This window comes from Orcinus orca, chromosome 4 (assembly GCF_937001465.1).
Source record: "Orcinus orca chromosome 4, mOrcOrc1.1, whole genome shotgun sequence".
Lineage (NCBI taxonomy): Eukaryota > Metazoa > Chordata > Mammalia > Artiodactyla > Delphinidae > Orcinus > Orcinus orca.
In genome coordinates this window covers 34142691-34160115 of record NC_064562.1, presented here as the reverse complement: position 1 = coordinate 34160115, position 17425 = coordinate 34142691, and the positions used below count along the sequence as shown (strand labels likewise).

At 38.3% G+C, this 17425-nt stretch overlaps 1 protein-coding gene across 1 annotated transcript in view; it reads right to left on the bottom strand.

The window, feature by feature from the left end:
• MND1 (meiotic nuclear divisions 1) overlaps positions 1-17425 on the bottom strand; it is an 84953-nt gene that overhangs the window by 12807 nt on the left and 54721 nt on the right. Inside the window, exon 6 of the mRNA XM_004263640.3 lies at positions 15130-15244. Coding sequence (XP_004263688.1) covers positions 15130-15244 — 115 coding nt within the window. The remainder of the gene's footprint in view (positions 1-15129; positions 15245-17425) is intronic.

The following is a 17425-nucleotide window of genomic DNA, read 5'->3' as shown; positions in this document are numbered from 1 at the left end:
ACATATCTGGCGTACACTGTCACGTGCATGCATCCTCTACAAGTGGTTGTGCTTTTGTGTACTTTACTTACAGTACTATATAGAGTAAAATAGTACAGTATCTTTATTTCAAGCAAAGGATGCCCAGAAGCAAGCGTAAGAGCAGCGGTGATGTAGCTGGTACAGCTAAGAACTGCCAAATGATAACAATGGAAACAATGGTGAAAATAATTGAGAGAGTGGAATGAGGCAAAAAGATGGAATTGGAGGCCCAGAGAAAGGATGAAGAGAGACAAGAGGAAGAAGAAGTAACTGAAGAACCGTAGAGATTCATGACGCAGGATATGGCAAGGGGATTTTCTTTATTTGAGGAGGCACTGTTAGTTTTTGAGGCACAGGACCCGAATGTTAAAGCAGCCGTTCAGAATCCAATCCAGTGCTACTGTGTCACCTATGATGAGAAAAAAAGAGCTATGACCCAGACATCATTGGATCGCTTTTTCAAGAGGGCAGACAGAATTGAATTCAGCAAGGAACCAGAAACCGTGCCATCAACTTCAGGCGTGAGTGAAATTGCAGCTTGGCCTCCATCTCCTATTGCTGATGATCCTTCAGCTCTACCATCTCCCACCTCCTCTCCCTCCTCCAGTCAGTAACTCTTCTTGCCTGTTCACTCGATGCCAGCCCCTGTATGCCAGCTGTTGTACTGTACTACTGAATTTTTCAAGTACTGTAAGATTAAAAATGTTTTATTTTTTGTGTTTGTTTTTTATGTATTATTTGTGTGAAAAGTATTATAAACCTATTACAGTACAGTACTTTATAGCCGATAGTGTTAGTTGGGTACCTAGGCTAACTTTGTTGGACTTAGACCAAACTGGACTTACAAACATGCTCTCAGAACAGAACTTGTTCGTATGTAGGGGACTTATTGTATTTGGTGAGATATCATTCTCAGACTTTCCTTTAGTTACTTAGACATATTTTTCTTTAGCTCTTTTAACATATTTAAAATAGCTGATTTAAAGTCCAAAATCATGCATGAGCCATATTTTCTTGTTTCTTTTCATGTCTTGCAACATTTTGTTGAAAACTGGACATTTAAATTAATATAATGTTGCAACTCTGGAAATCAGATTCTTCCCACCTTCCCAGGGTTGCTGTTGCTGCTACCTGTAGTTATTGATAATTTAGTGATTTCTCTGAACTAATTCTGTAAAGTCTATATTCTTTGTTATGTGTGGCTACTGAAGTCTCTAGTCAGTTTGCTTACTGATCAGCCAATGATTGAACAGAGATTTCCTTAAACACCTGGACTAAATCTTCAAGTCTTTGCTGAGAGTCTGTGTGTGTGTGCTGGGGCAGGTTTCAACAATACTCAGGCGATTTACAACTCTGCTTTAGCCTCCACTTCTGTACAGAGTGTCAAGGTCAGCTAGCAGTGGGAGATTAGGACCATCTCAGGTCTTTTCTGAGAATGTGCACAGCCCAAGGTGTGCATGTGGCATTCTAGATTTCCAGGAATATGCTAATTTCAAGGCACCTATGAAGATCTCTTTTGGCCTCTCCTTTTAAACTTTATGGTTAGTCTACTCTTTTCCTTAACTGTTACTCATCACCCAAGACAGCTATGAAGTTAAAACTCTTGCCTGTAATTGTTTCAGACAAATGCTCCCCAGGAAGACGCTGTTAGTGATGGGCATACTCCAAGTCATGTCAAAAAAAAAACAATCCTTTCTATTGGTGGCTTTTAGGGAAGCACCAGAGACGCCAAATAATGAAAATTCTTTGGAGTGAGGGTCTTAAAGAGCTCCAGGTCCATTCTATTTCCTTGATACCAAGAAGGCAGGGCTGTTATTTTTCAAGATTATTGTTGAGCTGGAGAGTAGGAGAGGAGAATAGGGCAAGTTAAACACCACAAAGCTTGCCCTTCATGCAGAGATCAGACCATTTTTCTTGAACAGGCAATTTTTCATTTAGTTTCTTAAATTCTGGAAAAGTTGTAACAATATTTGCCAGTTTTAATGGAAGTGTACATTTTCAAAGGTCCTCACTCCACCATTTTCATTGTCATCTGGGCATTTATTTCTAAGAAAATCTCTTAAGTACTCCTAAGATTTACTTTCCAAACCCTTTATTGTGAGAACTCAGTTTTTACTACAACTTATTTTATCTGTTCTCACTTAATGTTCAGAGTAGCTAAAATAAAAATTTATTATTGCTTTTACTTCTCATTTCTTGGATATTTGCAACTAATCTTGTTAATAGTTGTTTAGTGATATCAATAATTCAATTGGCATGATGAAATATAAATATTTCCTGCAGGAATTATTGAGAAATAAGAGATAATACATAGCTCTATCTACATGAACATAAGGGTTACAGCTATTATCAGCAGAAAACTTGTTTCAAAATAAGCGATGATGGACTTAGAGATAAGCCTGATTATTATAATTTGGGTACTACAGCCATGTTATTAAGAACCCAATCCTATTAAATTTGTGAAACTCATAATCCTTTAATCTAGTATAATCTGTTCTGCAATAACACATGGTCAAATCCTATGAAGCCCATCATTATCAAAAAGCACATTTTAAAAACAAGAATCTTGGGGGGAACCTTCAAGATGGCAACGAGTAAGACGTAGAGATCACCTTCCTCCCCACAAATACATCAAAAATACATCTACACGTGAAACAACTCCTACAGAACACCTACTGAATGCTGGCAGAAGACCTCAGACTTCCCAAAAGGCAAGAAACTTCCCACGTACCTGGGTAGGGCAAAAGAAAAAAAAACAGAGACAAAAAAATAGGGACGGGACCTGTGCCTCTGGGAGGGAGCTGTGAAGGAGGAAAAGTTTCCACATGCTAGGAAGCTCCTTCACTGGCGGAGACAGGGACTGGCTGGGGTGGAAACTTTGGAGCCACAGAGGAGAGCACAGCAACAGGGAGGGGTGCAGAGCGCAAAGCGGAGAATCCCGCACAGAGGATCAGTGCCAACCAGAACTCCCCAGCCTGAAACACTTGTCTGCCCACTGGGGTGGTGTAGGGGCTGGACACAGAGGCTTGGGCTTCAGAGGTCAGATCCCAGGGAGAGGACTGGCATTGGCTGTGTGAAGACAGCCCGAAGGGGCTAGTGTGCCACAGCTGAGGGAGTCTTGGAAGAAGCCTGGGTCTGCCAGAGACGCAAGGGACCATTGTTGTGGGGTGCGCAAGGAGAGGGTCAGGCCTGAAATAGAAGCTTCTTGCTCCATGTGCTCAGATGGCAGGAAACTGCCTGCACAAGCTCCAGGGGCGGGAGTGAGCTGTAGCTGTTATTTCGGACCCCAGAAGCAGGCACAATGGCTACTGCTGCTGCTGCCACCAAGGGTTCTGTGAGCAAGTGCAGGTCACTGCCCACACCTTCCTGGGAGCCTGTGCAGCCCACTACTGCTGAGGATCCCATGATCTGAGGCCAACCTCCCCAAGAGAGCGCATGGTGTGCCTCAGGCTGTTGCAAACTTCCTGCTGGCCTCTGCTGCCACAGGCACTTCCCGCACATCCCAATGGTGACTGCTGTATCCCTCCCTTCCCCAGGCCTGAGTGAGCCCTAATCAGCCGCTGCTTTGCTTCCTCTTGCCTGGGTGGGGAACAGACGCCTGCAGGTGGCCCACACACAGATGTGGGGCCAAAACCAAAGCCGAACTCCAGGGGCAGTGTGACCAAAGAAGAGAGAGGGAAATATGCCCTTGCAGCCAGAGGAGTAGCAGATTAAATCCCCACAGTAGCCTTGGTAAACCCTGAATCTGTGGAATATATGAATAGACAAGGAGTGTTCCCACAATTGAGGCTCCAGACTCTGGGGGTAACTGTGGAGTTTGGGGGCAAGTACCCACGGGAGTCAGGCCACATCAGAGTCTGAACTGGCCCCACAGTGCCCACAGCAGGTCCAGGGACTGACCTAGAAGTACTGGGGACATCTTGGGCAGGCAGGGATTGGCTGTGGCTCACTGTGGGGGCAGGACACCGACACCTGAAGGTCCAGGAAAATACTATTATTATTTTCTTCGTTTTCTTCTGTTGTTCTTCTTTAATTGTTCTTTTAATTTTTACTTTTATTTACTTTTTCCTTTCTTTTTTATCCTTTTATTTTTAATATTAAACATTTTTTTCTATTTCTACTTTACTTTCTCATTATAGTGTTTTTTCCCTTGCCTTTGTTTTTTTCCCTTGTTTTGCTTTATTTTTCTTCTTTTTAACTACATTTTCTATTTTTACTTTACTATTTTGCTGTTTTGTGTTTCTTACTTTTGCTTTCTTCTTTCGTTTTTATCTTTTTCTTGTTTTGTGTGTTTTATGCTTTCTTTGCCTTTTTTTAGCTTGCTTCTGCTTTTGATTTGTTTTTGGTTTTTGTTAGTTTAGTTTTAGTGTTTGTTTTTGGGTTCATTTATTTGTTTGCTTGTTCTCTTCTTTTTTTGTTTTCTCTCTTTTTTTTCTTGTGTGTGTGTGTGTGTGTTTCTTTGTGTGTTTTCGTCTGTTTGGTTATTCTTTTACCATTTGTATTGGGGTTTTATTTCTCTGTTCATTTTCTTTTCTTTCTTTTTTTTCCTTTTCCTCTGTGCCTTGAGGCTTGCGGAGTTTTGGTACTCCGGCCAGGGGTTGGGCCTGAGCCTAAGAGGTTGGAGAGCCGAGTCTAGGATGTTGGACCACCAGAGAACTCCCGGCACCTGGGAATATTAATCGGTGAGAGTTCTCCCAGGGGTCTCCATCTCAACACTAAGACCTGGCTCCACCCAACAGCCAGCAAGCTCCAGTGCTGGACGCCTCACGCCAAAAAACTAGCAAGACAGGAACACAACCCCATCGATTAGCAGACAGGCTGCCTAAAGTCATACTAAGCTTACAGACACACCAAAACACACAACCAGATGCATCACTGCACATCAGAGGGACAAAATCCAGCTCCACCCATCAGAACGCAGGCACCAGTCTCCAGCACTAGGAAGCCTACACAAGCCATTGGACCAACCTCACCCACTGTGGGCAGACACCAGAAGTTCTGAGGAACTATGACACTGCAGACTGCAGAAAGGAGAACCCAAACACAGTACGTTAAACAAAATGAGAAGACAGAGAAATATGCTGCAAATGAAGGAGCAAAGTAAAAACCCAAAAGACCAAACAAATGAAGAGGAAATAGGCAGTCTACCTGAAAAAGAATTCAGAGTAATGATAGTAAAGATGATCCAAAATCTCGGAAATAAAATGAAGAAAATACAAGAAACGTTTAACAAAGACCTAGAAGAACTAAAGAGCAAAAAAAAACAGTGATGAACAACACAGTAACAGAAATTAAAAATACTCTAGAAGGAATCAATAGCAGAATAACTGAGGCAGAAGAATGGATAAGTGAGCTGGAAGATAGAATGGTGGAAATAACTGCCGTGTAGCAGAATAAAGAAAAAACAATGAAAAGCATTGAGGACAGTCTCAGAGACTTCTGGGACAACATTAAAGGCACCAAGATTCGAATGACAGGGGTCCCAGATGAAGAAGAGAAAAAGAAACGGACTGAGAAAATATTTGATGAGATTATAGTTGAACACTTCCCTAACATGGGAAAGGAAATAGTCAATCAAGTCCAGGAAGTGCAGAGCGTCCCACACAGGATAAACACAAGGAGAAACACGCCAAGACACATATTAATCAAACTATCAAAAATTAAATACACGACTTCCCTGGTGGCACAGTGGTTAAGAATCCACCAGCCAATGCAGGGGACACGGGATTAAGCCCTGGTCGGGGAAGATCCCACATGGCGCGGAGCAGTTAAGCCCATGTGCCACAACTACTAAGCCTGCACTCCAGAGCCCGCAAGCCACAACTACTGAAGCCCATGCACCTAGAGACCGTGCTCCACAACAAGAGAAGCCACCACAATGAGAAGCCCTCGCACCGCAACAAAGAGTAGGCCCTGCTCACCATAACTAGAGAAAAGCCTGCACACAGTAATGAAGACCCAATGCAGCCAAAAATTTAAAAAAAGAAAAATTAAATACAAAGAAAAAAACATTAAAAGCAGCAAGGGAAAAGCAACAAATAACATACAAGGGAATCCCCATAAGGTTATGAGCTATTTTTCAGCAGAAACTCTGCAGGCCAGAAGGGAGTTGCAGGATATATTTAAAGTGATGGAAGGGAAAAAACTACAACCAAGATTACTCTACCTAGCAAGGATCTCACTCAGATTCGACAGAGAAATCAAAAGCTTTACAGACAAGCAAAAGCTAAGAGAATTCAGCACCACCAAACTAGCTGTACAACAAATGCTAAAGGAATTTCTCTAAGCGGGAAACACAAGAGAAGAAAAAGACCTACAAAAACAAATCCAAAACAATTAAGAAAATGGTAATAGGAACATACATATCAATAATTACCTTAAATGTGAATGGATTAAATGCTCCAACCGAAAGACACAGGCTCACTGAATGGATATAAAAACCAAATCCATATATATGTTGTCTACAAGAGACCCACTTCAGACCTAGGGACACATACAGACTTAAATTGAGGGGATAGAAAAAGATATCCTATGCAAATGGAAATCAAAAGAAAGCTGGGGGCTTCCCTGGTGGTGCAGTGGTTGAGACTCTGCCTGCTAATGCAGGGAACACGGGTTTGAGCCCAGGTCTGAGAGGGTCCCACATGCCACGGAGCAACTGGGCCCGTGAGCCACAGCTACTGAGCCTGCACGTCTGGAGCCTGTGCTCCGCAACAAGAGAGGCCGCGATGGTGAGAGGCCCTCACATGCCACAACTAGAGAAAGCCCTCGCACAGAAACAAAGACCCAACACAGCAAAAATTAATTAATTAATTAATAAACTCCTACCCCCAACATCTTCTTTAAAAAAAAGAAAGCTGGAGTAGCAATATTCATATCAGATAAAATAGACTTTAAAACAAAGACTATTACAAGAGACAAAGAAGGACACTACATAATGATCAAGGGATCAATCCAAGAAGAAGATATAACAATTGTAAATATTTATGCACCCAACATAGGAGCACCTCAATACATAAGGCAAATATTAACAGCCATAAAAGGGGAAATCGACAGTAACACAATCATAGTAGGAGACTTGAACACCCCACGTTCACCAATGGACACATCATCCAAAATGAAAATAAATAAGGAAACACAGCTTTAAATGATACATGAAACAAGATGGACTTAATTGATATTTATAGGACACTCCATCCAAAAACAACAGAATACACTTTCTTCTCAAGTGCTCATGGAACATTCTCCAGAATAGATCATATCTCGGGTCACAAATCAAGCCTCAGTAAATTTAAGAAAACTGAAATCGTATGAAGCATCTTTTCCGACCACAACGTTATGAGATTAGAAATCAATTACAGGGACTTCCCTGGTAGTGCAGTGGTCAGGAATCCACCTGCCAGCGCAGGGGACACAGATTTGAGCCCTGGTCTGGGAAGATCTCACATGCCGCGGAGCAACTAAGCCTGTGCACCACAACTACTGAGTCTGTGCTCTAGAGCTCGCGAGCCACAACTACTGAACCATGTGCAAGAACTACTGAAGTTCCCATGCCTAGAGCCTCTGTTCCACCACAAGAGAAGCCACCACAATGAGAAGCCTGCGCGCTGCAATGAAGAGTAGCTTCCGCTTGCTGCAGCTAGAGAAAGGCCATGTGCAGCAACAAAGACCCAATGCAGCCAAAAAAAAAAAAAAAAAAAAAATCAATTACAGAACAGAAAACTGTAAAAAACACAAACACATGGGAGCTACACAACATGCTACTAAATAACCAATACTAAATAATCACTGAAGAAATCAAACAGGAAATCAAAAAATACCTAGAAGCAAATGACAACGAAACACAACGACCTAAGACCTATGGGATGCAGCAAAAGCAGTTCTAAGAGGGAAGTTTATAGCAATACAAACCTACCTCACAAAGCAGGAAAAATCTCAAATAAACGAAATAGAAGAAAAGAAAACAACAGTAAAGATCAATAAAACTAAAAGCAGATTCTCTGAGTAGATAAACGATAAACGTTTAGCCAGACTCATCAAGAAAAAAAGGGAGAAGACTCAAATCAATAAAATTAGAAATGAGAAAGGAGAAGTTACAACAGACACTGCAGAAATACAAAGGATCATAAGAGATTACTACAAGCAACTATATGCCAACAAAATGAACAACCTGGAAGAAATGGACAAATTCTCAGAAAGGTATAACCTTCCAAGACTGAACCAGGAAGAAACAGAAAATATGAACAGACCAATCACAAGTAATGAAATTGAAACTGTGATTAAAAATCTTCCAACAAACAAGTCAAGGACCAGATGGCTTCACAGGTGAATTCTATCAAACATTTAGAGAAGAGCTAACACCCACCCTTCTCAAACGCTTCCAAAAACATTGCAGAGGAAGGAACACACCCAAACTCATTCTGCGAGGCCACCATCACCCTGATACTGAAACCAGACAAAGCTACTACAAAAAAAAAAAATTACAGACCAATATCACTGATGAATATAGATGAAAAAATCATCATCAAAATACTAGCAAACACAATCCAACAACACATTAAAAGGATCATACACCATGATCAAGTGGGATTTATCCCAGGAATGCAAGGATTCTTTGATATATGCAAATAATCAATGGGATACAACATATTAACAAACTGAAGAATAAAAACCATATGATCATCTCAATAGATGCAGAAAAAGCTTTTGACAAAATTCAACACCCATTTATGATAAAAACTCTCCAGAAAGTGGGCATAGGGGGAAACTACCTCAACATAATAAAGGCCATATACAACAAACGCACAGCAAACATCATTCACAATGATGAAAAACTGAAAGCACTTCCTCTAAGATCAGGAACAAGACAAGGATGTCCACTCTCACCACTATTATTCAAAATAGTTTTGGAAGTCTTAGCCATGGCAATCAGAGAAGAAAAAGAAATAAAAGGAATACAAATTGGAAAAGAGGTAGAATGGTCACCGTTTGCAGATGACATGATACTATACATTGAAAAACCTAAAGATGACACCAGAAAATTAGTAGGGGTAATCATTGAATTTAGTAAAGTTGCAGGATACAAAATTAATGCACAGAAATCTCTTGCATTCTTATACTCTAACAACAGAAGATCAGAAAGAGAAATTAAGGAAACAATCCCATTCACCATTGTAACAAAAAGAATAAAATACCTAGGAATAAACCTACCTACAGAGGTATAAAAGACCTGTATAAGAAAACTATAAGACACTGATGAAAGAAATCAAAGATGACACAAACAGATGGAGAGATATACCATGTTCTTGGATTGGAAGAATCAATATTGTGAAAATGACTATACTACCCAAAGCAATCTGCAGATTCAGTGCAATCCCTATCAAATTACCAATGGCATTTTTCACAGAACTAGAACAAAAAAATCATAAAATTTGTATGGAGACACAAAAGACCCCGAATAGCCAAAGCAACCTTGAGGAAAAAAAAATGGAGCTGGAGGAATCAGGCTCCCTGACTTCAGACTATACTACAAAGCTACAGTAATCAAGACAGTATGGTACTGGCTCAAAAACAGAAATATAGATCAATGGAACAGGATAGAAAGCCCAGAGATAAACCCACTGACCTATGGTCAACTAATCTATGACAAAACAGGCAAGGATATACAATGGAGAAAAGACAGTCTCTTCAATAAGTGGTGCTGGGGAAACTGGACAGCTACATGTAAAAGAATGAAATTAGAACACTCCTTAACATAATACACAAAAATAAACTCAAAATGGATGAAAGAGCTAAATGTAAGACCGGACACTATAAAACTCTCAGAGGAAAACATAGGAAGAACACTCTTTGACATAAATCATAGCAAGATCTTTTTTGACCCATCTCCTAGAGTAATGGAAATAAGAACAAAAATAAACAAATGGGACCTAATGAAACTTAAAAGCTTTTGAACAGAAAAGGAAACCATAAACAAGATGAGAAGACAACCCTGAGAATGGGAGAAAATATTTGCAAATGAATCAACAAAGGATTAATCTCCAAAATATACAAATAGCTCATGCAGCTCAATATCAAAAAAAAAAAAAAAAAACAACCCAATAAAAAATGGGTGGAAGAGCTAAGTAGACATTTCTCCAAAGGAGACATACAGATGGCCAAGAGGCACGTGAAAAGATGCTCAACATCACTAATTATTAGAGAAATGCAAATCAAAACTACAATGAGGTATCACCTCAGAATGAGGTGAATGGTCAGAATGGCCATCATCAAAAAACCTACAAACAATAAACGCTGGAGAGGGTGTGGAGAAAAGGGAACCCTCTTGCACTGTTGGTGGGAATGTAAATTGATACAGCCACTATGGAGAACAGTTTGGAGGTTCCTTAAAAAACTAAAAATAGAATTACCATATGACCCAGCAATCCCACTACTGGGCATATACCCAAAGAAAACCGTAATTCAAAAAGACACACGCACCCCAATGTTCACTGCAGCACTATTTACAATAGCCAGGTTACGGAAGCAACCTAAATGCCCATCGACAGAAGAGTGAATAAAGAAGATATGGTACGTATATGCAATGGAATATTACTCAGCCATAAACGGGAATGAAATTGGGTGATTTGTAGAAATGTGGATAGACCTAGAGACTGTCATACAGAGTGAAGTAAGTCAGAAAGAGAAAAACAAATACAGCATATTAATGCATATATGTGGAATTTAGAAAAATTAACTGGTTTGCAAGACAGAAACAGAGATACAGACATAGAGAAGAAACGTATGGACAGCAAGTGGGGAAAGGGTGGGCGGGATGAATTTGGAGATTGGGATTGACATATATACACTAATATGTATAAAACAGATAACTAACGAGAACCTGCTGTATAGCACAGGGAACTCCACTTCGCTGTACAGTAGAACCTAACAACACTGTAAAACAACTATACCCCAATTTAAAAAATTAAAATAAATAAATAAAGGAAAACAATAATCTCATTGGGGAAAGGGGATTTGGGGTGGGTCAAGTTAAAACCTAAAACGTTCTCTAGATTTAGTGATAAGGAGATTACTGCTATTTACTACATACATATCTAAATTTCTTGAATCTGTGGGTTTATAGTTTTTATCAAATTTGAAAAAAATTTAGCCTTATTTCTTTTGATACTTATTTCTTCAGATATTTTTCTGGCCTGAAACACCCCTGCCCTGCCTCCACCCCCAATATACACTCCTTCTGGGACTCTAATTACACATATATTGGGGTCACTGAAGTTGTCTTATATCTCATGGATGCTATTTTTCATTAAAAAAAAATTTTTTTTCCCTGAGTTTCATTTTGGATAGTTTCTGTTGCCATGTCTTTAAATACACTAATCTTTTCTTCTGTGGAAGTTTAATCTGTTGTTAATCCAATTCAGTGTATTTTTCTTTTCAGACACTGTATTGTTCATCTCCAAAAGTTTGACTTGGGTCTTTTTTATATCTTCAATGTTTCTACTTAACTTTTTGAACATATAGAATACATTTATAGTAATTATTAATGTTATGGTCTTCTAATTCTACTATCTGTGTCAATTCTGGGTTAGTTTTGATTGGAGGATTATTCTTCTCACTAACAATTATGTTTTCCCTACTTCTATGCATGCCTGGTAATCTTTCATTGTATGCCAGAGATTATGAATTTTACCTTGCTGGGTGCTAGATATTTTTGTACTCCTATAAATATTATTGAGTTTTGTTCTGGAATGCATTTAAGTTATTTTACAGTAGTTTGTTGCCTTGAAGACTTGCTCTTATGGTTTGTTAGAGGGGTTGACAGCAGAGCTCAGTCTAGGGCTACTACCTTCTATTGAAGCAAGACCTTCTTGAGTATTCTACTCAATGCCTTGTGAATTATAAATTCTTCTAATCTGGCTGGTGAGAATAGACACATTCCTGGTCCTGCGTGAGTGCCTGGCACTGTTTCTTCTAGTCCGTTGAGATGGTTCTTTCCCCAGTTTTGGTTAGTTTCCTCATATGCGTGCATAGAATACTTGAGAGGAACCCTCTCTAGATACCCAAGGTTCTCTTTCTGTGTTACCCCCTCCTCTCTAGTATGGTACCCTGTGAACTCTATCCACGTTGGTCTCCCTGATTCTCAGTTCCACCTCCTTGACTCAGGGAGTCTGTAGGTCTCTGCCTAGGTTCTTCTTCCTTGTGTTGCAGCCAGGAAACTCTCTCAACAAAATAAGCTGGGACAATTGTAAGGCTTACTTTGTTTCCTTTTTCTAGGAATTGCTTCCCTTTGCTGTTTGATGTCAAGTATCTTGAAAATCATTATTCCATATATTATGTTTGTTTTTGTTCTTATGTGGGAGGATAAATTCAGTACATTACTACTCTATCTGGGCTGAAAGTCAAAGTGCCACATTTGAATAAACTTCTGTTAGCTGTTCTGAATTTTAAAAGCAGAGGACAGGACATCACTGTATAAAAGTACGAACTAAAGTTAGTCTAAAAATCCTTTCTATAGGTATACAGGCTCTGACAGGTTTTTTTTCTTCTGATTGTAGTTCCATAGCTTTCCATAGAAAAAGAAATCCTACCGTCACATCTAAAATATATTTATAAAATAATGTAATTATTCTACATATCTACTATTAAATATGCTATAATTTTCTATAATTATGTATTCTATAAAAATAGATTATTTTTTAATGGAATTAAAAAGTAATAGCACAAAGCCAGGAAGGAAGGACTCTTATCCTCTCATTCCCCTATTAAGATAAAAAATGTACAATGTGAAAATTTCAAAAATTCACATATGTGTAATAGATTCATGATTATAAATTCTATAAGGCCCAAATACAGATCCATCTTATGTGGATGCATAAATATTAAAAGATAATCTAGATGTGATGTTGATGAAGAACATAAAGTCTCTTAATTCACTGTAAACCAGAAAACTTTCTGCTCATTCACTTAGACCTCATACCCTGATTATTACTCATTCACATTGGTGTGTTTTCCTTGGGTTGAGAAATAAATTACCAAACTGTTAAATTTAAGGGTAAAGACAGAGAGCAGAATTCAGGCAACCAGTATAAAATTATAGTTGCAACTTCTATCTCAACTATGCTATTCTACTCTCCAGAAAACACACCATCCTTAACATACTTGAAACGTCTTCCTTCAAGTTTTATTACCTTTCTAAGAGGTGATGCACTTGCCAAAACTGTTGCATGATTTAGAGGTACAAGGAATATCAACATCTCAAGTTACATGCTTGAAATGAGTTTTCCCACTTCATGAATTAGTCTGGCATAATTCTTTACCCCTAGTGATTTTCTGTACCTCAAGATGATCCACTGGCTTAGGATCACAATCAGTATATTTCAGAATAGTTTTTAAGTCTAAATAAGAGTTTTTAGTCATTTCTGTGTGGACAGATATCATCAAATTGTGAAAAGGACTAAAAATGAGAGGTCACAAGTGGAGGCGGTATCAGTCAGGGTCATCTGCCCAGGGAAAGAGCTGTGGCAATACAATGGGGACCACAAAGTGAAAAAGCAGAAGCCTTCACTGGGTATGGCTAAGAGCTATGGGTCCCTAGACCCATAGACAGAAAAGGGAATGAGGCGGGTAAGCAAAGAGTTGGTACTTCAAGAAAAAAGTCCAAGAATTACACAAAACTAAAATCAGGAAGGAAGGTAGAACCAAGTAAAAGTGATAAATGAAAGATCAAATTTGGTTACTGTGAAAACAGAATTTCCATGATCAACTGCTGGAGGGCATAGCTATGCTGATCCGGAAAATAAACCACCTGAAGGTATTAAAAATCTGGTAAGAAAACTGTTCTTAAAATGCTCTTTCACAAGAAAATGCTCTAGATAGGATACACACCATCTGATGTCCTCTTTAACAAGCAGTCTGTGTCTCCTTTTAAAGGTGAATCATGAGCAGCCCTCACTTCCTAGTAGTGAACTCCTAACTTGTCTCCTGCTGCTTTGATGTGCTTGTGTTCACTGAGGGTCACTTGATATTAGTTAAAACTTTAAAACAGATTAAAGTGCTTAATTTTGTAGCACATTCGGTTAGTACTTTCTTCTGCAGGAAGATGATAAATGAAATGAATCCATGGGCAGCACGAAAGAGCTCCCCAAGTACTTAATTCACAGAAAATGACTGGCTCAGAGGGTTCTTCTGCCTCCACTTTGCTTTGAAGATCACCCTGGGTAATCAGCTGAACCAGGGCTACTACATATTTTCTAGGCCATGCATGGACTACATGTACTTGCATGGCATCTCCTGGAGTTGTGCAAAGCAGAACCTGTCTCTAAAATTAAGTTTAACTTTAGATTATACTAATTGAACTGCTTAAATTTTTTTTAATTGTAAAGAATACCATCAAACTTAATTGTAACCAAACTATTCTCAGGTTAATTTAAAAATACCAAATATTTTCAATTTCTCTCAAAGTCTTCAATCACATACTATAATATCAGTTTTTCTAGATATTTCACTTGATAAAGTTTCCTAAATGAAAAGACAGCTAAAACAGAAAAAATGAGGAAAGTTATGCATACTTTTCTAAGCAATTAAATGCAGTATCTTTCATTTCCTCAAATATTCAAAATTCTATCTTTACATAAATATAAAAAATATACTGAAAATGAAGCTTTGGGGACTCTGTTTTAAAAGTAAGGAAAAACATCATTGGAATATTTAAAAGGCAAGTCAATACACAGACTACTTTTCTGCAACTTGTAAACTCTTATTTTTTGGTATTACTTTTCCTAGAAGATAATGGTGGATTTCTTTCTGGAGTCAAGGTACTTGAGGCCAACTTAACTCCTTCTCTGACTTCTCAGTTTCCTAAGCCTATATTTTATGTCTTTATCCTTCTACCCCACCGACCGTCCTTATTCTTGAAATGCTCATAATTTCAAAGTTGTCACTGTTCAGTGCTTTAACATTAAGGCTCCTTAATGTAAATATTAATGCAATATTAATATTATTAAGGGCTTTATTTTCTCATATACGTGGAGAATGGTTATCAGGCAACCAGAAGTATAAAGTATCTTTGTTAGCAAAGATAAAAACCCTCAAGGTGTAATACAAACTTACGTATTTCTTCCACAACTTGCGGGTCACATTCTTTGTATTTTTCTACTTCGGCCTTTAGCTGTTCCCTTTGGTCTCGAAGTGAAGAAAGCTCTTTTGCTAGCAAGGTTCGCTCTTCCTGTATTCAAAATAACATTATGTACAATTAAGACAAACAAAATGCCATAAGTTTATACATTTTATAAACATTTTATTTTCTCATAACTGATACGCATTAGGTTTTGACGATATTATATATACATATACATATATATTCACAGTATAAGAACAAACTCAATTCTCATTTTTCTCTGCAATCTCAATTATCTTATATAAATGTTAACTGAATGGAAATTAATATGTAGAATGGAAGGCTCATAAACAGATGAGAGGTTACCAACTATGTCTGAACTCAAAAGAGGACTGTTATCACATTAGGAAAAAAATTATACCACTTCTTGGGTAGTTTCGCAAGATTGTATCTATATATATGTAAGTAATATTTTATGGCAACATCAATCATTATACAATTTTCCTTGAAAGTGTTCTAGATAATTTTCCAGACTTCAAGGATGATTAACCTTTAAAAATATCAGAAATAACAGAACTGTAGCTTGTGACCTCCTATCACTTTCCTTTAAAGGTAAACCAGAATAAAGCTTTTACACAAAATGATCCAATAAACACCATTTGAAATTTCTAGCCATAGTTTTCACTAACAGGTAGAAGTAATAGTGCTATCGGTATTCAGTTCATATGTGTGAAAAATAAGTCCAAATAAAAACCAAATACTGGAAAAGGTTACGGTACAGAATTATAGGAAAAGTCTGAGGCAAAACCAAATAAGAGTTCAAACTGCCTGATGGGACTTGTTTAAGGTTCCTTGCTAGCTTGTATTTTTGTACTTGTATTTTTCTACTTTTGCCTTAAGCTATTCTTCTTGGTTCCAAGTGAAGAAAGCTACTTTTGCTAGAAGTTATATAACAGAATGCATGTACAGACCTCTGAAGTAGCAGAGTCCAACAGAACTGTGCAATGACAGAAATGTTCTAGATTAGTCTTCTCCAATGCAGGAAACTACATAGGGATACTACATAGGGATACTGAGTACGTGAAATGTGACTGTTACTGAGAAACTGAATTTAATTGTATTTAATTTTAATTCAAATGTAAATTGTTACATATGATTAGTGTATACCACATTAGCATAGCGTAGGAGAGATTGAAAATTAACTGCAATATAAGATGATCATTATTTGCTATTAACACCCAAATTATACATACTCCACAATGAAAAGCAAGAGGAGAAAAAGCTAATGAAGACAGGAGAAGCAGGGTGGTGACTATCTGTGTGGATGCAATGACAGCTCTCCAGATACCCTGAGTTGGGAGCCTGGTTATTAGCACCAAGACCTTTGCCAAATTGCTTAACCTTTTTGTGCTTTCAGTTCCTCAAATGTAAAAATGAATATAGTAATAGTAGCTACCTCCTTAGACTGTTGGCAGGATTCAATATAGAAAATGCGTTTGGAACAGTACCTGCCTGGCTCATAGTAAGCAGAATATATATGTTAGCTATTTCTTTTTCTTCATTACCATCATCAGCAGTATCATCATCACCATGAATAATATCTAGGAGATAGAAAAAGCTTTCAGATATTTCTGAAAACTCGTGACTAGTGAACACAAGATGAACACGAGAGTTCATCTTTCTCAGGAGTCTTTCTGAACTCCTATAATCTTCTGATAGCTGTAGGTACCAACTGGGTTTGCTAGTAGGTTTTTTTCCTAGTTTCAGTGGTTACAGTGGACTGGGTAACCTTCAGCAGACTGGCTGACTACTTTGTGGCATGAACATGTCACCATTAGTTGAAGGTGCTTCTACAAGTTATTGCCAAATCAAAGGAAAAAAACAGGATCAAATAAAGAAGTGGTAATTGCTGTCAACTGAAGAAGAAATAAAACAGTTTCAGGTTATGTCCAGAACTTACCTTCCCTTAAATATTCTTCAGCAATTACCATTCTCCAATTCCTATCCGTCACTGTCCTGACTATTCACATGAAAGAATGTATGTAAAATAACTCTGAAAAGCATAAAGCCATGTAAACCTGTGATGTATTCTTTTCTATTGGGTTGGCCAAAAAGTTCGTTTGGGTTTTTCTGTAAGATGTTACAGAAAAACCCAAACGAACTTTTTGGCCAACCCAATACAATGTGACAAGTTTTTGAGTCTCTTTCACAAGTCGTACAAATAGAGGTTGAGATGAAATGCTTAGAGGTTCATGTTGATCTTCAACATTTTTTCAAGTCATAAGTCCA